At 35.5% G+C, this 25,277-nt stretch overlaps 1 protein-coding gene across 6 annotated transcripts in view; it reads left to right on the forward strand.

Annotated features, from left to right (window-relative positions):
- Vha100-1 (V-type ATPase subunit a family protein Vha100-1) overlaps positions 1-25,277 on the forward strand; it is a 110,009-nt gene that overhangs the window by 45,370 nt on the left and 39,362 nt on the right. The window contains exon 5 of one of the 6 annotated variants that reach the window (XM_074183148.1): positions 593-690. The exons of 2 other annotated variants lie outside the window; for them this stretch is intronic. In XM_074183148.1, coding sequence (XP_074039249.1) covers positions 593-690 — 98 coding nt within the window. Of the gene's footprint in view, positions 1-592; positions 691-9,609; positions 9,723-23,203; positions 23,260-25,277 lie in introns of all 6 variants that reach the window. 3 more of the 6 variants (XM_074183146.1, XM_074183150.1, XM_074183149.1) reach the window with 3 other exon arrangements.

Below are 25,277 nucleotides of genomic sequence, written 5' to 3' on the forward strand. Positions count from 1 at the left end.
GGCAGTTGTATCGCCAACAGCATATGCAGGAATATCTTCAGTGAAGAATCCTGCACTGACACCTGTCGAATATAACCCAACGCCCTTCGTTGTATTAGCCAGGGGAGTAGTTGTTTTTGGATACGTGTCAGTCAATTAACCTAGAGTGTGGGGAGTTGAGACTGGCCTGAACGAATTGTTCTTTTAGATAATTTAATATTTATTGAGGTATGGAGCTACAAAAACACATGACATCCAAACGGACAAAACTATTGAAACAACTAATACTAAGATTTAGATGTCAGTTTTCTCCAATACTTTATCCGAGTTGAAGAAACGATAGATTTTCAATTACAGGGTCAGAAAGGGCGGAAAATAAAAAAAAATTTACAGTTTTATTATTAAAAAAGGAATATTGTACTAGATGAAATGTGCAATTATACAGATTTCACCGTACGCTTATAAAAACTATAACGATGATAGTCACTCATTCCCTAATACTGGCTTGCATGAACTTGCTAGGGTAATGCCCTTCAATGAACAATATCAATTCCGATTTTTTCGATTCCCCGTACATTTCAGCAATACGAAATCCTAATGATTGTTTCGATAGGACGGTCAGGACCAACATTTCACAAATTCAAACTCAGCCGCCGATATTCAGCTCGGGTCTCAAAGTCAGACCAATAAACGTGACCATTTCATTTTTTTGTAAGTGCATACCGTTTGGAACACGTTACGCAAGTACGGGTATGCCGCTGCGCATGCGCGATATATCAATTTCGTATCTTTCGATTGTTATCGAGAGAAATCGAAGGTTAAAGTTCTCGGATTTACTTTTTATGGAAGTGTTACTTTAACGGTACAGGTACAATACTTAGTCGGAAGTAGATCTAACCAAACGACAGCTTTCAATAAATTGACTTGTGTCTCTTCAAATATCAGTTTAGTCATTGGGAATGAATACATTTTATGTATCGTCTACAGACAGCTATCCACCGTAATGGTATTGTGACTTCTGACAACTGACTGTCGCTGTTTTTAACAGTGCCCCATCTAAAACAATTGCCTCGTACTGGAAGTTTCTGTTTTATGTCATACTTATCGGTTTTTCTTGTAGTGGGGTATATTTTCTGCAGTTTCAGTTACAAATTTATGTAGTGTAACCTAGGTTAGGTTATAATTTAGGTTTGGTTAGAAATTTGAAATACTACTACTACAAAAAACTGTTGTTTCCTCGATATTTAAGTTTGCAATAGACATATCTGTATTCCATTCAAACGTTACCAGTTGTATAGAGAGGGTTACGCAATATTTCTTAAAGTTGTTTGAAAATATGGAAAGTCGATTGAAAAAGAATTGACTACTTAATCAAAATATCCATTATAAACATAGAAATGAAGCTGCTAGTGACTTCCATCATCGAGGACGTAACTGCAACTTTTTATACGTAATAATCGATAAGCCACTTCATTCTGGATTTAGCAATTAGCGACTTACTATGTTTGTTTTCAAATGTTGCAAGATATAAACCCCATTTGAAATGTTTCCCCAATATAGGTGTCATTACAGAAATCCACCAACACCTTGTCTCAGGCGCACAGAACTCTACAACATATCATGCGGTTATAAAAGGGACGATCCGTTCTGTTCATAGGTGCATAGAACTCTAGAACATTTTATGCAGTTAAAAAGGGACGAACCGTTACGCTAACATTTGAAGTAGATTGGCAGCGAAGAGGAACGAACCCATTAGCGAAGTTGTTGATAAAAGCAAGGTTATGTTATTTCTTGAAAGTTGAAAAATATATAGGAAATGCCTTTTACATTCACGCTCAATGAATATAATATATTAACGAGATATTCTAACTTACGTTGTTGTCTACTCTCAAGTGTGGGATACTTGATATTGGAATCAGCAAAAGGACTGTTCAAAAGGTATTAAAAGAACTCAGGTACCTTGTTGACTTTAAGAGAATACTGCATTGAATTGCACAGATGCAGGTGTACTTCACAACCGTATTATGTTTCTGATTATTTTATAGGCAGATAAATTCCGTTTCCATAAGATCGGAGTAGTGAATACACATTACCACTTTCCAGAAAATCCACACTGAGGTTAGGAAGTATACTTGCGAAAAATTTGGGGTATGAATTGAGGTTGTTGTATTATTCGATAGGCGTATAATTGGAACACTTTTTTTTGAGATGGATGATACTCAGAGTTTGTACAGCACACCTTACCTGAGCTGCCAGAAAATATTCCATTGAAGGACTAGGAATTGTGTGCTGGCAGCACGATGGTGCTTTTCTTTTTTTTAAGGACAAAACACAAGCACTACAGGAAAATCCTTAAGGTGCTCTTAGAGCGGTGCCTGTGTGATGATTCACATTGAATTTGAATCGCTGGAGATTAAATCCATCTGGAAAAACGTTCTCAAGAAGTTTATTCTAGATAAACGCTTTTCTCCAAATGAAAGAGTTCTTGAACATTGAAGTTCGAGGTGTATACTGGTGGAATCAGATGTGCCAAGTCACTTGAACACTTCCCGTGAAAATATCTATAGAAGAGAGGTAAATCTTGGTGTCCATTTTAATCTCCAATAAACTTATCGAAGCAGAAAGCTGAATTGTCTGACCTGACATTATTATATCCGGATCGAAGACATTTATTTTTTTGGAGAAAACTGGTGCCTGGGTTTTTGTGGCATTGAATTGAATCTGGTTACTTTCACCCCAATTCGAAATTATTTCTAGATCCTCATTAAGATATTCCACCTCCTGCTGCCGGTAAAGATGGGCATCCGCAGCCGATGTCTTGGAATCCAAATGTAATGGTGAGACAAGTGTGCTGTCGTCAGCAAAGCAATATACAGGTTTCTTGGTTTTTACCAATTTTTACCAATTTATTTACAATAAAAAGAGGGTTGGAAACAATATGGATTCCTAGGGATCACCAGCGTTGATGGTGAATATATTCGAGAGATATCCATCGACGGCCACTTGCAGGGAAAGTTCTTTCAAGAAGCTGAAGAGCCATACACAAAAATGATTCGACAAGCCATAGCTTCGAAGTTTGGCCAGGAAACCCTCATGCCACACACGGTCAAAGGCCTTAGAAATATCAAGCGCAACAGATCTTGACTCTCCATAATTCTCGATTGCGTTATTCCAAATATGGGTGACGTACGATAGAAGTCGGCTGTTGATCTTTGTTTCCGAAAGCCATATTAATGATCGCTCAAGGCGTTGAAGCCTTCCAAATATTTAAGGATTTGGTGGTTTTTAGCTTTCTCCATGATTTTTGATATCACTGATAGCAAAGCAGCTGGTCTATAGGTATTTGGAAGAGTTTTCTTTCCCTTTTTGGGAATAGGCTGAACGCGATCAATCTACCAACAATTAGGAAAAACCCCTTTCTAGTAAGACAGGTTGAAATGTCTCCAAAATACTGTTGTTAGTTCCTTTGCGCACTATTTAAGTACGATGACAGGCTCTTCGTCAGGACCAGACGCCTTGTTGATATTGAGCTGTTTCAAAATTCGCCTGACTAGACGCTGTCGAAAAGTAATTTCCGATATTGTAGATGCTAGTGTGGGAATAATGGGTGGTGACTTTCCCAGAAAATCGACTGTGGAGTGGGATGTAAATTGATCAGCTAGTAGATTTGCTTTTTCTGTGGTTGCACTTGAACCATACACTTGTGTTAGTGGTGGAATTGTGGATTTTTTCTGATCAACAGTACTAGCTACCGACCAGAAGAATTTAGACTCGATGGAATTGGCAAGCAGTTTATTCCTAATTCTCTGATTGTGAAGTTCTTTGCTTTCATTGGTGTAGCCGAGCTCTTGAAACTATCCTTAAATTGAGAAAAATATCAACTGGCGTGTTTTTATCGTGCAACATTTTAGAATCTGTTTAAACTCCGTTTCTGTTTAAAATTTATTTTTTCCGTTAATCAGCTGTCGCCCGCATACGAACGACAACTCTCAGAAGTTGAGAAACCTGTGCGAGCTAACGAATGAATCCAATAAACCGCATACTGCTAAATTCAGAATAAAATGGAACATCAATCATTAAGTATAAAAACGTAAGGTGTCATTGAGAAAGAAATATTATGGTATGGCTCTAGTTAATGGTAGTAACTAGCGGTTTCATCTCTATATTTCAAAATAGTTCACAATTATTTTTTACCACAAGCCCATCTTCTCAAATACCAGAATATTTTGTCAAATATGCCAAAAAGCTCGTCAGCGTTAGGCAGCTCGCTATCCCTAGACGCTAGTCTTGTTTTCCTTGACTTTCATTAGCATTCAGATGAAATTATTTGGACAGATTGGATTACAGCGGGAGATTAAGCTCGAATAAGTAGGAAACTTTTGAGAGGGTTATCTCTTGAAATAAAAATATGGCGTAGCTGTTATATATATTTCAAATTTTTATGGAAAATGTTGAATACTTTGTCAAGTATGATGTGTATGTTCAAAAATGAAGATCGTTAACATTTATGAAGTGGCACTAAAAATACATGTGGAACTATCTGTTTCTCGTTGTTTGTGGTTTTGTCTTCTTTCTCGACAGTAATGAAACTATTTCACAAAATTGAAAATTTTTTATAAACTTTTGATTAGGCCAGTAGGGTATTCTGAGAAACATATCACATACAAATTATTTTGCTTAACAGTAAAAATTTTTGGGTTACGGAAAGTTTAATTTTGCTGAGTTTGATTATAAAATTGTGTTTCTTTCGAAATATAGATTGTCAATCACTTACTGTTATGAAAACTATTTAAATAGTTTACAAGTATCTAAGTCTATACTTTCCTAATTTGAAAACATACAGATAAATACCCAAAAATGTCTAATTTATGTATTTCATTCATATAATTATTTTTCTATGGTAATAAATGATAAGATAATTGAATGATTTACTAATTATCTTCAGTTTTCAATCAAATTTGTTCTATATCGTATTTATTATATTTGAAGGGAATATAACAAATTATGTTTTATAATGGAAAATTGTAATCAGTTTAAAACGTGGAGAACTAGGAATCAATTGAAGATAAATCGAAAACTGTTTCTGTATCTCACTATCAATAGGTAACTACTTCCATATTAGTAATTTTGAAAACAAATCAGAAATTTACGGTTCGCTTCGGACAAATTCATTATCATCAACATCGGCTTACCGGTAGTTGCGTATCGTGGTTTGGAAGGTTGGTTTTTCTAACATCATTAAATACAGCATCTTACCTTGCATGTTTTTTGTTTTTTGTTCCTTTCGATTTTTGAAAATAACAAAATAATATAGAATTTTGTACCGCCCCGTCGATGGAGATATAATTTTAGTATTGTTGATTATGTTTTGTATTAACAATTTTTTTGTACTAACGTACGAGATAGGTGTGTCTTCCAGATGCTTCTGGATGTGTTTTGAGAAATTTTTATTGAATCGTCAGCCTGGTACCACATTGCCAAAAAATTAATAAATTCAAACGGTCTGTTTTGAACAAAAACTTTTTTAGGTGTCACGTGGTTGGTTTGGGTTTTATGTTTCACTTTATCTTTGGTTTGGGTCTAAGTTAATTTTCTTTGTGTTTTTCCTCTCATATATTGTGCTACTCAAGTCGAGTAATAATCCAAAATATCGATCGACAAAAGTCATACCACAATACTAAAAATCAACACCTTCAACTAATGACTAAAAATATCTTATTCACAATTATCAGCCGTTAAGCGTTGTAGAGTGGCTGAACAAAAATGAAACAGCCTCAATAACTTCCGGGAAGTGAAATTCAAACTTTGGTTATCCTCGTTAGGTAGCTGTGATTCAATGTAGATATTAATTCCGAACGTTTCGCCTATAACTACGATGGTCATCTTCAACGGTGTTTGGCAGCAATCTCATTATCGAGTCAACCAACGAGGAGGCCGCAACGCATTGCTACCAACCTCTGCTGCTCCATTGGACCACAGCTAACCAGCTCGTATAACCAGTGTTCGAATTCCAAGATAGTTCTATATCTCCCTTACTGTCAACCCCCTAAGTAAAGTTGCTACACTAGCCGTAATATTGAATGAAGTGGTGGATCAAGTCATACATCATCAGTAAGGTATTTGAAGTCTCTATATATCATCAATTTTTTTATTTATTCATTTCATTTGTTTGCTGCGAGATCTCAAAAGAAAATATTATTGTTACATCTATGAATATCTTCCAAAAAGAAGGTGCTCTTCAATATTATAATCTTGTTTCACATCATATCAGTTACTGGCATTAAATTTTTATGCCAATGAATTTGAAGAACAGGACTAAGTAATAGACAATTCTATCACTCATACGAGTCCCTATTGTCTGTAAATATAGGAAATAGCACCAAACATCATGGCCTCAAATGTTATTCAAGACGGTTGTAGAGAATTCAACTCAACTGAACAATCGTCATAACTATTTCCAGCCTCTAAGTTGTGCACTGATAACATGTTTTTGTACATAACAATATTTGGTCGAGCTCAAAGTTTCGGAGACTTCTAGGCTCCTGGGGAGATTAACCAAGGGCAGTTTCTAGATGTCAGGAAGCATTAGTGTCAGTACTTCAAGTAACTCAAGTCTTTGACGTGCCATAGATTGTCATTCAAAAAATATCTGTTCTATATCTTTGATAGCACAACCACAGTAATGACAATTCTCCTTGGTGATATGTCCATTTTAATGAGGTGATATCTCTGTCGGAAAAGTCATTGCAAGAAGTGCCGTTACCAAACTTGGGATCCTCTATCAATTACTTAGGTGATGAATGGATATCCTTACTCATAGTTGGAATTCTTATGCTTGGGAAAAGGATATTGGTACCCGTTTTCGTAAGCATATCAGCATTTCGGTTGCTTTCGATTTCCCTGTGACTTGGCATACAAATAAATGTTACTAGATTTCCTTCCGCCAATTGTTAGTGAGGATTCGGAGTTTCAAGTTCAGTTTTAACCTACATATATATATAGTTTTTAGTGCTGTTTGGATATCTGAGTGCGATTCCTTCATTTGAGATATTTCTGAGTACACCTCCCTGCAGCATGTATATCTTCTTGAGGTGATCGGAGGGAATCATGGAACTTTCTTAATTTTACCAACCTCTACATTCATTTTGAAACTATAAGCATACCACATCACTTCCTTCCCATCCAGTTGTGGCTTCAAACTTCAATTCAAAATCGAAGCTAGCTGAAATACTTGTATATGGAATCTGATAACATCCAGAATCTCTGTGTCCAGGCTCCAGGCAGGTAGTTGGGTTTCATGTTAGATGTCTGGTAAATTATAAAAAATAGTGATTTATATTGTTTCTTGCACAAACGTGGGGCAAAGCCAGAACTGCCCCTGAACCTACAGTAGACGCATGTACCTCATATGATTCCCAGAGAATCAATTTATTGCAATTCATAAGTGATTTGCCTCAAGCTGATGATTGATCTATTTTCCACCCACCATATCAATGAGATCTAGATGATGATAATCTAGATGGCCGTTTTATCGTTTTTGGTTTCAAACCCATTGGTTTCATACTGATTCTAAATGAACCAGTTGTTGTTCGTCAACTGGAATGCTCTTCGTAAACAGCGTCATCTACAAACGTATTTGAGAATTGAGTATGCGTCATACTTTGAATTGTACATCCAGTCGACATAATTGTGGAAAGAAAACGATGTAACATTATTGTATATTTCTTGAAGGGACTGGTAAATAGTTTAGTTTATAGACACGATGTGCCAGTACTGAGTAATAATAATAAACAATACCACGTATCAAGGTTGTAATAATAATAAACTATACCACATATCGATATGCTGGAAGCTCGGAGAAAATTTTATTTGAAATTCTTTTCAGATGATATGACTTTTCTACTTTTATTTATGGGTTTCATGACAACATGACTTAGGGGGTGCTGCGGTAGTTCTGAAAGGTATCCTTATAAAGCATGATCGGTTAATTTTCTGAGAAATATTCTATATCAAATAACTATTTATTTGTGAAAAATTTAATTTCACCTATAACTGTTTTCAAACACGACCCATTCAGTTAGTAAATATTACTATCAATTTAACTACAATCTGTTTCAACTCACTTCACTCTCAATTTGTACATATTCACTTCGTGACTGTCTTTTGAGTAAAGTTGTTTCAAAGTGTAATGTGACATAAACCATAATCTATTGAAAATACCAACTCAGCTTAGATTCTATTAGTATTTCGCAAAATTCCGTTGTTCTTTCATAATCAAATTTTGGTCCATCTTGATCACTGACAGCTAGAGCATTCCGATCACATGCCACTTCCTGTATACTTAGTATCCAATCATAATTTCATGAATTCCGAGGTTGCTTGCTATCAAGCATCAGACATTGAATCACAGATAATGTGATCATTTTCCAAACCTGTGAAATTTCACACTTCCTAATGTATAGTTTATTGTTCCAGTTTCAATGATCCTCTTATTGTTTTGATCAATAAAATATTTAAAGTCAGAGATTGCACTGACTTGTACCGACTGTGTAGACCGGAAATTAAATATTCCGTTTATGAAAGTCGTAAATAGTGATTCAGAGCTGTTAATCATCTATATGAATTTAATAAATGAAAGAGTATGAGGATATGTTAGACTCTCTGGAAATTGAAGGCTGAGGGTTTCTTAAATTAATGATTCAATTCAAATACTGGTCGACTAAATTTCTAATAAAATCTCTAAATACTCCAAAATTCATCGATTACTCTCATCTGAAAGCTTTAAAGGGGAAAGGGAAAAATTCAAACAGACTGTTGCTCTTGATGATAACATGTGATTCATTGTAACATAGGTTTGTCTCATTCAATAACATTTCACCTGTCTTGTCTTCTTGCTAATTCTAAATCTGCTTCAATATATATACGAGTATATACAGGGACAGCGTTATTGCTTCAATTGCTTTCAAAAATAAGAGGGTAATAATTCATATATCAATGATCATTCATAATGCTTGTAACTTTCATATTGCAGAGAGAGATCCAGGAATAAAATTGACTGAAGAACTCAATTGTGAAGTTTTTGATATACTTTTTTTATATGATGAAAGCTGCATTTTGATTAGAGCGCAATCTGAAAAATATGAAAATACCCAAAGAGGGTCCATTTATCATCAAAATTAACGAATAACTTGTGAAGTCAATCAGATGTCATTTCTTGTGTCAAATATTATTTTGATTTGTATTGAAATTCAAGACTGTAAATGCTGGTGGACATTTATACATTTAAACATTCATTGTTAGCAATCATTACATTTTTGAAGTGGTCAGGTTTCCTACAGAGACAGCAACTTATTTGGTTAAGGTGTGGAATTTATACGTTTTTCTGTAACTCCCATACCTGACACCAAATAAATTGCGTACTTTCGTACGAAAGAGATCATCCCACAGCCTCCTGAGGCCACCTACACCACTCTCGACTTCAGTGACGTACCACTTGATTTTTTCCTGGGTTATTTTTTTTTAATTTAGTTTTCCTTGATTTTCATTCTATTATTTTTACCCTCTTATTGGGTGCGGGCGCTTGAACTAAAAAATAAAAAACGAAGTAGGCTAGGCAATGTGTGTCACCAGGCTGAACGAGGCGCCTCTGCCCCTCAGATGGCCGACCCTTCGCGAGAAGAAGAACAGGTCACCCTTTTAGGCGAGGAAGGCCTCCGGGCCGGCGGACAGGCCCTCAAGTTAGGGTAATTGTACAAGAAATTTTCTTTTTATTTTCTGAATATTTTTTTTGTTTATTGTCCCCCCTCGACGAAGGTGCACCAAGAGTTCGGCAAGGAGGGATGGATGGATGGAGACTTCCGATCCAATCTTTTTTCAGCACGATAAGTATACGGGGGGCGCGATGGTAGACGTACCCCGGTAGGAAAAAAATTGAGGAATGAATTGAAATATTTAGGTTTAGACCAATTCAGTAGAATTCAGTATTTTTTATTTGGACTTCAATTTGGCTGCATATATGACTAATGAAATTTCGTTTTCGAATATTTATTTTGCAAAGGACCAGAATAATTACTTTACTATGTTAGCTTACTTACGAGTATTGGATTATACACTGCGGACTCCTCTTAATTTTTGTACGAAAAATATATCATGGTCGGGACAAAATTTGCGTATAAAGGTATCATTCTTAGTACTTTTTGAAAAGAAAGACAATAGAAAGTTGGGTCTTGTGATAACTTATTTGACATGTATCTCAATTCTCTATTCCAACATTTTATCGGATTACCTGTTCCTGGGTTATTAGCAGTTTTCATACTTAGTTTTGAGGGTTTACAAACAGAGATAAATTTCATAATTTCAAGAAAAAGTTTATTTTTAATTAACTTCTGTACATTCCAGTCATTATTGAATGTTTCTGGGGTAAATTTGTTAGGAACACCTCTTAGTCTAAACAAGTGCTCTGGAGTAGGCAGCGGTTGTGTAACGTAAACTTTAGATATCACCAATCCTCACAAAAACCCAAGGGTGTCATATCAGGTAATGCAGTGGGCCTACTAAATCACCTGATGTAACTCCTCTAGATGTTTTCGAGGAAATGCGCAACATCTGGAGTGTACGACACACAATTCAGAACTCTCGGATAGAAAAATAGATGTTTTTTCCTGAATGAACTGAAGTGAGTTCAGAATATTTTTTTATTGAAATTATAATATTTTTAGTTGTTAGCAGATTCTTGAAGCAAATATAAAGCTGCTAATAACTCGGGAACGGCTAATCCGATTTCCTAGAATGAAAAAGTATTGGATAGAGAATAGAAATACCTATCAATCGAGCTGTCATAAGGCTACCCTCTCTATTAAAAAACAAGTTGGTAGCACCCTCTTGGCGACTGGTCATACAACACTATTTGTTGTTTTGCTTATCAAAAAGTTCTAAAAATGTACGTTGATTTTGTACGTTGATATCATGTTCCAATGGAAAGTTTGGAACTGGAGAAAAATGTTCTGCATCCACCAACAGGTGAACTATGATATAATTCAACTCTTCGCTGAAAAATCACAGGGAATCACTTTTTAAACCAAACTTATATTCGGATGCAAGTTCAAAAATATTGATTTAATTGAAAGTTATTTCGATTAGTAAGACAGAAAGACTGTCTTGCTAATCGAAATAACTTTCAATTAGAAAGACTGTCTTGCTAATCGAAATAACTTTCAATTAAATCAATTTTGTTTTATCTTTTCCGGAACTAACAAACATGAAAATTTGAAAGATGTATTTCTAATAATCACTACCTTTGACTTTCTAGTTGTTCTCGAGGATTATTGAAGCTTCAATAACATACTTTTCATGGGTGTTTGAAAACGAATAATTTGAAAGTCATAGTATGAATGAAGAAAGTTTTCGATTATTTTGAAATAAAAGTTTCTTCACAAGACTTTTGAAAACAATTGTACAGAAACTGTTAAGAAGTCAAATAATATGCTCAATCCTGTGACACATTGTTTGAACATTATTTCGACATTATCAAAAGTCGCACAAACATAACTGAAAAATGGTAAAATTTTCCGAGAAATGATGGTGATATCAGAATTTCATCAAAGTTGTTGAATCGTCTCATTTTTCCGTGGATTTCTACCAAATCACACTTTTATCATTCTCATCTCAAATCAGAATGCTTATTTTGTAGACATTTCATAATCGCCCTACATAATTGCTGAAATGGCAATTCTTTTTCTCTGAATTGGTATGTGAAGTTGAATTATTCCTCTTTTTTTTAGAAGTGCTGAAAGATTCGATTGAGGTTGATTTATCTTCCTCTTGCCGAGCGCAGTATGTATTTATATCTTGTTAAGTTCAGTGCCTGACGCTGATGTTCGATTTGTTAGACTGTACTGGTGAAATCGATATACGAAAAAGCAGTGGGAGGTTTACGTTATTAACAAACCGATATGTCGATTGATGTAGAACAACAAACACAATCAAAAATACTAAGCAGTTTCGATTTGTTTATTCAAAACATTAACTACGATTGATATAATGATGGTCATCCTTCAGTCTATCTGCAAAAGTCTAATTGAGGTTGAACGTGATTTTTCCTTGAATATTCATTTGCCTGTAGGTCAGGATGTAGAAGTTTCAACTGAAGAATGATTTATAATAAATTATTTTTGTAATATATTCCTATAATAATATTAGTAATTTGCGTCGGATACAACTTTTGCTATTCGATCTAATGAGTAGAAGTAACAGATAGTATCAGATAACATTAACTGATTTGAATGAAAGAAGAGGTTCCCAATTCATCCATTTTGTATGTATGATACATACAGTGCATTTCTTTAATGTCCTTCCCCCCTTTTATTTTTTGAACGGGTAAACTCAAAAAATTGAAATTTGGGATAATGAAATTAATGCATGAATACTTTATTTTGAAGTGAAACTGACAGATAAAACTTTCAAGATGGTGACTGGGCGCCATCTGGGAAAAAAATTAAATGGAAAGGGGGATCTTGTGATACATCATTTGGAAGCTTCTGACGAATACTTCACAACCCTAGAATATGAAGTCAATATTTTCACCTACTATAAAATAGCGGAACATTTAATAATTTCCTGAAGACAAACACATTAATATCGATATTTCTGAAAATATTCCTTTTTATCTGCCATATGGCAATTCCAACAACCCGATAAGGTTTGTTAAGTTATTTTTCGTTAATAAAAACGTCAAAAAATGTCAGTACGACACTGCACATCATTGTTCAGTTAGAATATTCTCATTTAGTTTTCGATTTAACTAGTAGAAAGGTACCACGTCAACAATCTCTAAAATGGTCAATTCTCGTCTATTGGAAGAAAAAATTACAGCGATTTTTATTTACGGTGCGACGCGTAACTTTCACGAGACCGAAAGTATTTTCAATGAACGTTTTCCAAATCGTCCTATCTGTAGAAAATATTTGAGGGAACTTGTATCCAAATTCACATACCGGTAGTGTACATAACAAAAAGACCCCAGGTCATCCGTCCATTCCGGAAGAACAACACGTGCAAATAATTGGTGAGATGGTAGTAAATCCTGAACAGTCTACTTTTCCGTAGCGAATGTTTGTGAGGTGTCTCCTTCTACTGTGTGGAGACTTTTGACGAGGAATAGGTATCATCCATACAAAATTAAAATGGTACACCAATTAACGGAAAATGACCCTGATCGAAAAACAGAATTCTGCGAAATCATGGCAGAAACAATTGCAAGGCATCCTACCTATCTTCAAAATATTTGTTTTAATGGCGAATGCACATTTTTTTAAACGGCAATGTTCACAGACAAAATTGCCGTTATTGGAGTGACACCAACCCTAACGTTTTCCGGGAAACACATACCCAATATCCAGAAAAAATTAACGTTTGGGCAGGAATATTGGGAAACCATATTGTAGGGCCTCTATTTATTGATCAAAATTTAACAGGAGAACTGTATTTGAATATGTTGGAAACTACTGTTGACCCTCTCATCACTAAAATCGTCGAAGCGAATCCTAATGAATTCGAAATGGATATTGTATTCCAATAATATGGAGCACCACCACATTACTCCAGACAAGTGAAAAACTATTTGGATACTACCTTTCCCGGTCGTTGGATTGGCCGTCGAGGTCCTACAGAATGGCCAGCCCGCTCGCCAGATTTGACATCTTGGGCCTTTTTTTATGAGGTTATTTGAAGCAAAAGGTGTACGAACTGAACCTGCTTCAATATTGGATATACGGCAGAGAATAATAAATATTTGTCGATATATTAACGTTACTGTGTCTAAAAATGTTCGGCGTGAAATATCGGATAGGCTGTTCATATGTCGAAAAGCTTCAAAAAGATGTGTCACAAAGTTTCATCTGTCAATTTCACTTCAAAATAAAGTATTCATGCATTAATGCCATTATCCCAAATTTCAATTTTACATGTCTGTGATGTAATGGACGAAGAGTCAAATTGAAAATTACTTCACACCAGATTATAACAAACATGAAACAGCATGAAAAGTGTCTTTGCCGTATTTTACGGTTCTAATAAATACCCGTCGATCAATAACGTTATCATCAAATATAGAGGGCTCTTGATGTCTTCAACGCATTTGATCATGTTTTCCACTACCTAACTGCTACTGTTGTAACTCGAGTTTTGTAAATTCTTCCGCTTGTTTTTGTAGTTAATAAACATTATTCATGATATTTCTTTTGGTAGTTCTTGCTGCCGTTTTTATTTGTTTTTTTTCACCTTCTTCTGCTATTTAACTTCTAGGTATGTGAATTCACACATATTCGTCTTCTTGTTCATTCCTATTTCAATTTATGTTCTGTATTAGCTTTTTTAGTTCTTTACATATTGTTACCATTAGTTGGTAAGCAGTAACTAGATACAGAATGTGGTTTATGAATGAGTATTATTTCTTTTCTATTAGTATTTTTTTTCACAACAAAATGCAATCGAAAAGTGTTCAATCTCCTATTGCGCTGAATGTGAGCTTTCGATGTATTACATAGTGTAAAAGCCAAATGGAATAAATTCATTATTTCGGTTATGGTACATATTTTAACAAAATCCCGAAACACGTCAAATTTGAATTATAATTTGACATACTTCAACGGATAAAAGCTACCCTTACCTTCAACCCCCGTCGAATGAACTCAATAGAGAATGAAGAGACCTTTCAAAAGATATGTCACAAGCCTATACTTCCCATTTAGAAAATTGGGGGTTGTACCTGTCGTTCGAAGGGGGTTGAAGGTAAGGGTAGCTTTTATCCGTTGAAGTATGTCAAATTATAATTTAAATTTGACGTATTTCGGGATTTTTTAAAATATGTACCGTAACCGAAATAATGAATTTATTTCATTTGGCTTTTACACACTGTATGTATTTCATCGAAACTATCATTATTCAATCAATTACCACCCTCAATTAAAGGAAAGCTTGGTATGTGCCCGTGACCAAGTCGGCGATTTTTTTCAATCTGGAAATGTACCACTTGAAGTTTTTTTAATTGAACCTGGAAGGCATCTGGGTTTAATAACATGTGAATGAAAACACTGCCTTCCATTCTTGTCGGATTAAAATATCTCTATTATTTGTCATGATTACGTCTGTTGTGATATCCTATCGAATCATATGACAGTAGAGACTGTATTCAATGGAGATATATATTCAATGGAGATATAATCTTGACGTATCCGGTGACTTCAGAATGTGTGTTTGAAAACTAATTTGAAACCATGTCTTTGTTATCAAATAGACGTAGGTACTCGAGAATGATTTATTTGGTAATATTTGCGTAATATGTGAGTTAATGAGTTATATATTCTCTTCATAAATAGTTTTTATGTTGAGATATTTTAAATGCCGAATGTATCTGATCATGACATGGCAGATCATTCCGGTGCAATTTTCTCACACTTTTTTTCTATGATTTTCGTTCAAGGTCTGATGGTGGGACACCGATTTTCCCTGCAAACAAGGAAAGTAGACATTGTCGAGGAAAAATAACAACAAAAACAATATTTTTATTAAAAATTCGAAACATTTCCCTCTTTCAACACCCCTATAAGTAGGATATGGCAAATGCCTTGTAAATTCCACGACGTACAGTGGATTATATCTGTATCGAGTTGGGAGGGTGAGCGTAGGCCCACAGCACTTAGACCACATGTGACCCATTGTACATCCTTCCGAGGAGTTGTCCTCCTAGGTCATCGTCCAGCCTGTCCTTTCCAGGAAGGTGGACAGGTCACTAGGAGACAACTCCTTTATGTAGGTGTAGGCGTAGGCCAAGACTCGACGAACACACACTCTCGTATTGACGATAACTCCGGACACTCGCATAAGACATGCCTAACAGTTTCGTGTTCCTTTCCATACCTCCTGCATAGAGGTGTGTCCACTAGCCCCTTAATATGGAGGTGTTTTCTCAGTTGACAGTAGCCAGTCAGAAATTCTACTGTTAAGCGTAGGTTTTTCCTGGTCATCGCCAGATACTTCTTCGGCGCCACCTTCCCAGGTTCGCCCAGGGTTATCCTGGCAGGACTGCATCCTTTGATTCCATCCCATCTCCTAACCCGAGGCCGCACTGCTAGATGCTAGATGGTCGCTTGGAGGGTGGATGGTGGAGGGGCAATGCATCCTGGACGCAGTGAAATGAAGCCAGTATCCAATTGAAGGCGGAAAAGTAACAATCACGCCTCTCTCTAAAGTTGCGAAAAAATTTTACTATGTTCATATTCGAGAATTATACTGGCAAATAGTATTATAAAAAAACCGTGGGTGCATACTTACAATTTGAGGCGTCAACTGGACGGAGAATTCGTGAGAGTCTACAAAAAAATTACGACAACACCCTGACAACTTTTATTTGTAATTAAGGATGTTCAGGCATTCGACCTACTTTTGAAGTTGACTAAATGCAAATTGTAAAGAACTTCACGAACTTCAGAGAAGCTACGTCAGCAGTGTCGTCTGAACTTTTGGATTTTTCCTCAATGGGTCTGCTGGGTCCCAAATTGCCCTTCTTTTGTACACAGAACTTACTACGCTTTCCTCCCTAGCTAGGCTACCCGGCTGGGATATTAAACACGACTGATTAGGTTGGGTAGACGCCTGGCGTACCATCTAACCTCCAGGTACGCCTGGCGTACCTGGAAATGGGTTAGAAGCTTCTAGAAGATATGCTGAAATGTATCCTCAACAGCAGCATCCTTCACATAGAATATTTGCTCGACTTCATCAACGATTACGAGAATATGGTTCATTCGACAAAAGAACGCAGGATTGTGGTCGCCATCGAGAAGTACGAACACCACAGCTTGAGGAAGCAGTACTCAATTAGATTGAAGAATAACCTACTACCAGTACTAGAAAAATTGCTCTCCAGCTAAATGTTGATCATATGACGGTATTTCGAATTTTGAAGGAACAATTCTTATACCCTTACCATCTGCAACGAGTACAGGCACTGTTACCGCGAGACTTTCCGAACCGTCTTGAATTTTGCAAATGGATACTGGAAATGATTGGAAGAAATTGTGACTTTCTGAAGACGATAGAATTCACAGACGTATGTAGTTCTTCTCGGGACAAGATTATTAATTTTCACCCTCACGCTATTGTCGAAACTAACCATCAAGAACAGTTTTCTCTTAACGTGTGGCTCGGAGTTATTGGAGATGATTTAATTGGGCCTCATTTTCTACCTCCTCGATTAAATGGTGAGGCATACGTTCAATTTTCAAGAGAAGTGCATCCATTACTGCTGGAGGAAGTTCCTTTGGGCGTCAGAAAGGATATGTTTTTTATGCATGATGGGGCTCCCGCCCATTTTAGTCAAATAGCTCGTCAGCATTTAACGGAAACATATGCAAGTCAGTGGATAGGTCCAGGAGGACCACAGAACTGGCCCGTTCGATCCCCGGATCTCAATCCTCTCGATTTCTCTATTTGGGGCCATTTACAGCATTTGGTTTATCGTACTCCTGTTCGCGATGTAAAGGACTTAAGAAACCGCATCATCGATGCGTGCAGGGTAATCAGAGAGACTCCAGGAATATTTGAGCGAATACGCGGCTCAATGCGAGGACGTCTAGACGCATGCGTAATGTCTGAAGGTAGACATATTGAACATTTACTATGATTTCTACGTGTTGTGTTTTGTTATTAATAAATTAGTTTTATTACTCTTTCATCGTTTAATGCAGGTACTAACTACAAAATAACAATAAATCCAGTTCGCATTTATGACGATGTATCTCTGTAGTTGTTCGTAAAATAATTTTTTGCTGCGAACTGGTTTATTTTGGGCAAAAAACCCAAGAGACATTTTTTTGTTAAGAATGAAACAGGCTATCGGAAATAAATTTTAAAATGGTAAACAAATAATAAGACAAAAAGTTACATTGGAAATAAATTTTAGGGGTTGCGTTTTCCACCCCTCACAACCATGGGGTAAACCAAATAAATTTCTGGCTAAGTGTCTTTTTGGTAATGCAAAACGTCAGGTTAATTTCAATATTGTAACTTTTTCAGTGCTTATGAAAAAAATTGTTATATAAATTTTATGTAGCCCCTTCAAGGGGCTGTATCTTAACAAGGGATGCGGATGCAACAGAAGGTTCTAGAAGAGGATCTAGAAGTGATTTCGAATTGGCGTGAAAGTTACCAGATTCAATTCAATGCCACAAAAACCTGGGCAACGGTTTTCTCTCCACCAAGACTGTGGCTGCTCATCGTTTTGAGGTTCAACTCAGTACACCTCGAACTTCACTGATCAAAAACTCTTTAATTTGGAGAACTGCGTTCACGTGGAATAAACTTTCTGTGAACGTTTTCCCAAATTGGTTTAATCTCCATCGATTCAAATCCAATGTGAATCGCTACTTTCGTACAGGCACCGCTCTCAGAGCGACTCAAAGATGTTCCTGTAGTGCTTGTGTTTTGTCCTTAAAAATATTGATGTCGAAGGTATGACGTGTCAAAAATGTTACCTTTCTGATACCTTTACCGAGTTCTATCAACGCTGGTTTAAACGTATAACAAAGTATACACGATCCAACTCTGTACAGTTTTGTTTCGACCTGTCATAGGTCTCATCAGTGTCGCCCGACTGAACCACGAATGCGTTACTCTGACCAACGTCTTGAGTTCAATCGGGATGGAGCCCAGCTCCCTTCGGGCTAATGAGCCCGAAACCGGTCTGCCAGTGTGCCCGTTCGAAAATTGAAGGTCGACTCTTTCAGTTGTATTACCACTTGCATATGCAGGAAATTTTCTGTGAAGATTCCTGCACTGACGCACTGTCGGATATAATCCCACGCGCTTCGTGGTATTAGCTAGGGGAGTAGTTGTTATCTGATAGGCTTCACTCCATTCAACCTACTGTGTAGGTATATCCGAGACCGGCTTGAACATTTAAAATCCATTTCTTTAGATTTGTTTACTGCCAGTCTGGAAACATAGCCCACTGACTAATAAAAAAAATTTAATAGTTTTCAAAACTCACTTTTCGTAATTATAAGGAATTTCATTTATCAAATTATGCAATTATCAGCATGCTGTTCCCTTTTGGTTTATTTCGATTTTATATGCACAGTTGACGTTAGCGCTGTTGTAAATTTTCTGAGAGCGTATTTATTGTATAATAAATATAATTCGTAATCGTAATGGATTCTATTGGTTTTCTCAATTTATTGGCGACTTATCTCGGGGATTATTATTACACACTGAAGTGTCGACAACAAAAATAAAAGGTTTCATGATCGTATCAGATAATCCTTAAAATAATGTCTTCGAAAATATTAGTTTATGATGATGCGTTGGGAATTATCTTCCATGGAGGTGATAGATTTATGTGTAATTAGGAATGGTGTCATTGTGAAGAATACAGTACGGAGAGATGTCGTTCAGGAAAAGTCATAATTTTAATTTCAAGGATTTGAGAAAAGTTAGAATAATAGAAGAATTGACAATTGTGAAATCCTATACAGGGTATATCTTGACGAGTTAACGCGATCTATATATAGACAACTGAAAGTAGTGCGATTCTGAAAATTGATAGGATGGATGAAGGACTAATGGAGAATTCAGCTGAAATATTTTCGTTGAGGTGACGTTTCGGGTTTCACCGGAAGTGGCGTCATCTTTGTTATTTTTAATGGCACACCCTGTATTTCACCTCATTTTTTAATTCATCCCATGATTTAGATTCTAACCAAAATTAACCGTTTTGGAGTTATTCAAGTTTTTTTTAGAAAAAGTGACAGATCTAGCCTCTCGAAAATACGTCATTTTTATGTAAATTAACATTTTTAAAAATATGCAGCTAGTGAATCGTGATAATTGAAGGTTGAACGGATCACGCATCATTTTCACGTCCACTAAATAATCCACATGATGCGCAAAAACTTAGTGATATTCCGCAAAAGAAGTTATTATCACGCGAGGATTTACGTTTTTACTTTCCATTTTTGTCCGATGAAATTTCTTTGTTGCCTAGTTTCCATTGAATATCTCATGAAAAGTAATCCCATATTCAAGACAAAAATCATGATTAGAATAAACAACAATTTCAAATTTAGTTTCAGTGCTAAACAAGAACACATGACACTTTTGTCAACCGCTTTTTTTATTGCAGCAAATGTTCGAATACATTGCCTCCAACTTCTAAACATTTTACACTTATCCGTATGACGTCTCCTACAGCTCGTCTTATCATGTCCGGTCGAATGGAGTTGAAAGCAGTACGAACTCTCTGCTGAAAATCTTCTTTTGTTGTTGGCGTGTTAGAATACACCTCGTTTTTTATATGTCCCCAAATAAAAAAATCCATTGGAGTTAAATCGGGCTATCGCGGTGGCCATAATTGAGGACCGTCGGTTCCAAACCACTGGCCGTAATAAGTTTCTTCTAAATACATCTTCACCATCTGATGATTATGTGGAGGTGCTCCATTATGTTGATACCAAATTTTTCGATGGTCAGCGAGCGTCAGTTTTTCCAAATGATCTGTATCGAGATTTTTTCGAATATCTAGGCATCGTTCACCTGAAAGTAAAAATACCTGTTGATCTGTTATGTATTTTCTAGATGCTATGATTGTTTATTACATAGCTACCTTGATGCCATTTTCTTGAGTAATGTATTTTTTTTTTAATCAATGAAACAGTACAAATATGGTACTTTTCATCTAACCATTTAAATTTTCGTCATAGAAGTGAAGCATCACTAGTGCGTCGTCTTTAACAGCGCAGTGAACATTGAAATTCCAACAGTCTTGAAATTGACGTTACCGAACTGAATGCGGGTTTGTATCGCTCCAGTAGTGAGAATTCCGCTTGTTAAATATCCCATTTCTGGTAAATTTCACTCCATTCACTCAAAAATTGGTCGTTTTCTTGATTTTTCATAATGAAGAACTCGGCAAAGTTAATTCTTCTCTCATAATCGGATAGCTTCAGGCCATGGACTAAAGTATGAGAATACGGATGCCATTTATGTTTTGCTGATATTCTCTGCATGAACATTTTATTCAATCCCAAATCTCGTGCCGCATCTTTCAAAGATGCTTCTGGAAAAGCAGTGAAGTACCCAGGCACTGTAATCGCATTATCTTCATTATCAACCACCGTTTTAGTTTTGGTAATTTTCCTTTCGAATGATCCAAAGTTCGTAAGATTGAAGATTAATCTTCTAATGATATCTGGAGATGGTTTCGGTTTTTCTGGATACCTTGTGGCATAAGCGTCACATGTTCTTGTTAACACCTTATTGCATTCGCCATAAATCACCAATAAGTTAAAGAAATCGTGATTATTATTATAACCAGCACGAGCCATATTGTACCTTCTGAGAGCACGAATCTGACAATAAACAAGTATATTTCATTTGTCGCCAAACATTGTGTTGAAACATGGACAGCAGCCTACTAGAAATATCATCATTTTGGGAAAGTATGTAAATATAATGGAATATCTCCAAAATTATAAGTTTTGGGTATAGGAAAGTGTATCATAACTAGGGCTTATTTTCATAATAGAATTGAACCTTGAAGAAAAAAATGGGGGTTCCTATTTACATAAAAATGACGTATGTTCGAGAGGTTGCATCTGTCACTTTTTCTAAAAAAGCTCTAATAACTCGAAAACGGTTCATTTTGGGTATAGGGTATGATACATGAGTTAGAATCTAAATCATGGAAAGAATTACACCACGTACAAGCAACACCTGTTGCTTCTGTGGGTTTCCCAACGTTTATTTGTAAAATGTATAGCCTTGTTATGCTTGCTGTTTTTCTTTTTGTGTAAATAAACGATGATGAATTCAAAAATGAGGTAAAATACAGGGTGTGCCATTAAAAATAACAAAGATGACGTCACTTCCGGAGAAACTCGAAACGTCACCTCAGCGAAAATATTTCAGTTGAATTCTCCATTAGTTCTTCATCCATCCTATCAATTGTCAGAAACGCCCTACTTTCAGTTTTCTATATATAGATCGCGTTAACTCGTCAAGATATACCCTGTATAATGTAGCGTTTGGTAGTAAAATGAAAATAGTTGTCAATATTGAAGTAGTTCAACAAGGATTTTGAAACGTATACAGTTCACAATGTGCCAGTTAGACTATTTTGAAAATAAAAAGGATATCTAGAAATCAAAAAGAAATTTTAATGAACCAAATATAAAGGTAAATTTTCAAGTTTGCCCAGAAATGTTAACTGTTTGGAGAAAATTCTTATAGTCATTTCACTTCTGATAATAAATGTTTCTGTATATTCCAAAACAAAAAAAATACTCTCACATGAAAACATACACTTTTTTAGTTTGACATATTCAGTAAAAATGTATACTGCCAAGTTGGAAAAATCTGTTTATGAATTTTAATCAAACACAGTAATACTTCTGAACAAATTCAACAATTTGCCTTCGTATTTAGAAATTCAACTGTCACCATACTATTTGTGATAAAAAACATCAGAGGAGAGCTCGTTTTTGATAAAATCAGTTTTTTGTCACGTCGAAATTTAGCGAGCTAAGGATTAACGAGATCTCAAATTTTAACTTACAATTTGTAACACGAGTTGAGGATGTACAATGGAAATCGATCGTATACTCATAATTTCAGTGTTCTTCGCCCTATATGTCAAGATTAATTCGGTTTTCATCTTGTACAGTGGTCATGCAGAAAAGCTTATGTTTTATTTTTGACAATTCTCTGTCCCATTTGCCTAATTTGTTGTTTAATATTTGTTAAGAAATTGTAATTTTTTGCTAAAGAACAATAAATCATAATTTTTACGAGAAAAATTTATCAAAAATTAAATAAAAAAGTAGATGAATCTGAAAATGTTCAAAAAAGGCAATAAAAACCTATCTCTAAAATTACAAAAATTCGGGGGTGTATTTGCATTCCGCTTGTACCATCCTGTACTTGACAGTTCCACTGGAAGGCATGTTGATTTTATTGATCGGAGGGATACCAAATTATGGTAACTGTCGTTGTTCAGAAAATTAAATGTGTATTAACAGTTCTACATCAATCAACAGAACAAGATAATTGGTTGTGAGATAATTTCCACTAGATTTCAGATTATGTTATTGCTCTGAATCTCAACAAGGTATAAATAGTACTGCAGCGCCTAACACTGACAACATATAAAACAAAAAATCTGTCGTTCTTCCAGCACAATATTCGTTTCTACGTGGCGTCAGACAAAGTCAGTTACAGGACCACTTTGAGGCAAGCTCGTATCTCTGTCGTATAAAGTTACAACACAAAATAACCACTTACTTTTGGTACTGATCGAAAATGTTCGTGAGGGCGATTACGGACGTGCCAAAGTGGACATATTAATTTTTTGTTGGTTTCAAATGGCTTGAATTGACACCAACTACGAATATTTTCGATTAGGTACCTAACTGATCAAATTAATAATCGTTGTATCTGTGGTTTTCAAAGTTGTCTAACAAGTATACTCTAGACATGTAGCTTGTACCAAAAAGTTATCTACAAAGCAACTACTGGATTATTATCGGTTTATCATGAACTGTAGTTTTTTTCTAGAGTTTACTATCATTCTGTCGTGGGAAAATACCAATCGTTGTACAAAGAGATTCGGAAACTAGAACTTCAATTCATTCATAATATATTCCAAGTTCACTTATACAAAGAAGTAATGACCAAGTAGCTTCCTTTTCAATGATCCCAATTAAATACAATTTACTTATGAGTCGAATGTCTTTCTTCAATGACCCCTCCCTTTTATTATTTGAACGGGTCTAATAAAAAAATTGAAATTTGGTATAATGAAATTAATGCATGAATACTTTATTTTGAAGTGAAATTAACAGATGAAACTTTCAAGATGGCGACCGGGTGGCATCTGGGAAAAAAATAAATGAAAAGGGTGTCTTGTGATACATCTTTTTGAAGCTCCTGACGAATACTTCACAACCCTGGAATATGAAGTCAAATCCTTCACCTACTACAAAATGACGGAACATTTAATAATTTCCTGAAGACAAACACGTTAATATCGATATTTCTAGAAATATTCCTTTTCATCTGTCATATGACAATTCCAACAACCCGATAAGGTTTGTTAAGTTATTTTTGGTTTATAAAAACGACAAAGTCAATACGACAATGAACATCATTGTTCAGTTCGAATATTCTAATTTAGTTTTCGGTTTTGTTAGTAGAACGGTCAACAATATCTAAAATGGTCAGTTCCCGTCCGTTGAAAGAAAATATTGATGCGATATATATCGCTTCGTTCGAAAATGTTTGGCGTGAAATATCGGATGGGCTGTTCATATGTCAAGAAGTTCAAGGCAACCATTTCGAGCATCTTCTGAACTGACCTCAAGCTTATTACCTCATATTATGTAGTTAAATGTCCATGTATTCAGGCAATTATTGAAAGTTCCGCCATTTTGTAGTAGTTAAAGTAGATATTGAATTATATTCTAGGGTTGTGAAACATTTGTCAGGAGCTTCATAAAGATGTTTCACAAGACCTCCCTTTCCATTTATTTTTTTCCCTGACGCCATCTTAAAAGTTTCATCTGTCAATTTCACTTCAAAATAAAGTATTCATGCATCAATTTCATTATCCCAAATTTCAATTCTTTGAGTTGGCCCGTTCAAAAAATAAAAGGGAGGGGGGAACATTAAAGAAATGCACTGTATTTGCGTTGTTAGTGAATTATCAGGGTGGAATAGAAGCTTTCCATAACATAGTGTTTCAGATTGTGCAAGGTAAGAGTGAAATAAATAAACTTACATTCATTTCATTACCATTTGCAGTTTCTTAGAGTATAATGTGGTATTTTCTCCAAATTTGATAAAATCGATTTGTTTTTCAGATAGTTTCGATTCTTTATAGAGGGTAAAATCTTATAATAGACCGATAATGAAATAGTTCCATCTGTGGAAACTTAGTTCACGCTGGAAATTTATCAGTTGGTGATTCAAAAATGTTTTTATAATTATGTGACAACATAATTTCTTAGTTGGTTCGCACAATTACTATCATGCCCTTGAACAATAAATTTTGTGAAAAAAATGGATTATCTAACACGAAATATAAAGTTTGTAGTGATCAAATTGTAATTTGTTTGTTTCATTATTTAAAGCAATTTCGTCACAACTATTATTTCCGTACTTATTGTTTTTGTTCTCAAACGTATTCTACAAGGTCAGATTTGACTGAATATAATTTCAGTAGTTTCATTTTATCGTGATAGTTGGACTAA

This window comes from Leptinotarsa decemlineata, unplaced genomic scaffold, assembly GCF_025532065.1.
Source record: "Leptinotarsa decemlineata unplaced genomic scaffold, Ldec_3_MD MMD2_tig00026330_RagTag_RagTag, whole genome shotgun sequence".
Taxonomy (NCBI): Eukaryota; Metazoa; Arthropoda; class Insecta; order Coleoptera; family Chrysomelidae; genus Leptinotarsa; species Leptinotarsa decemlineata.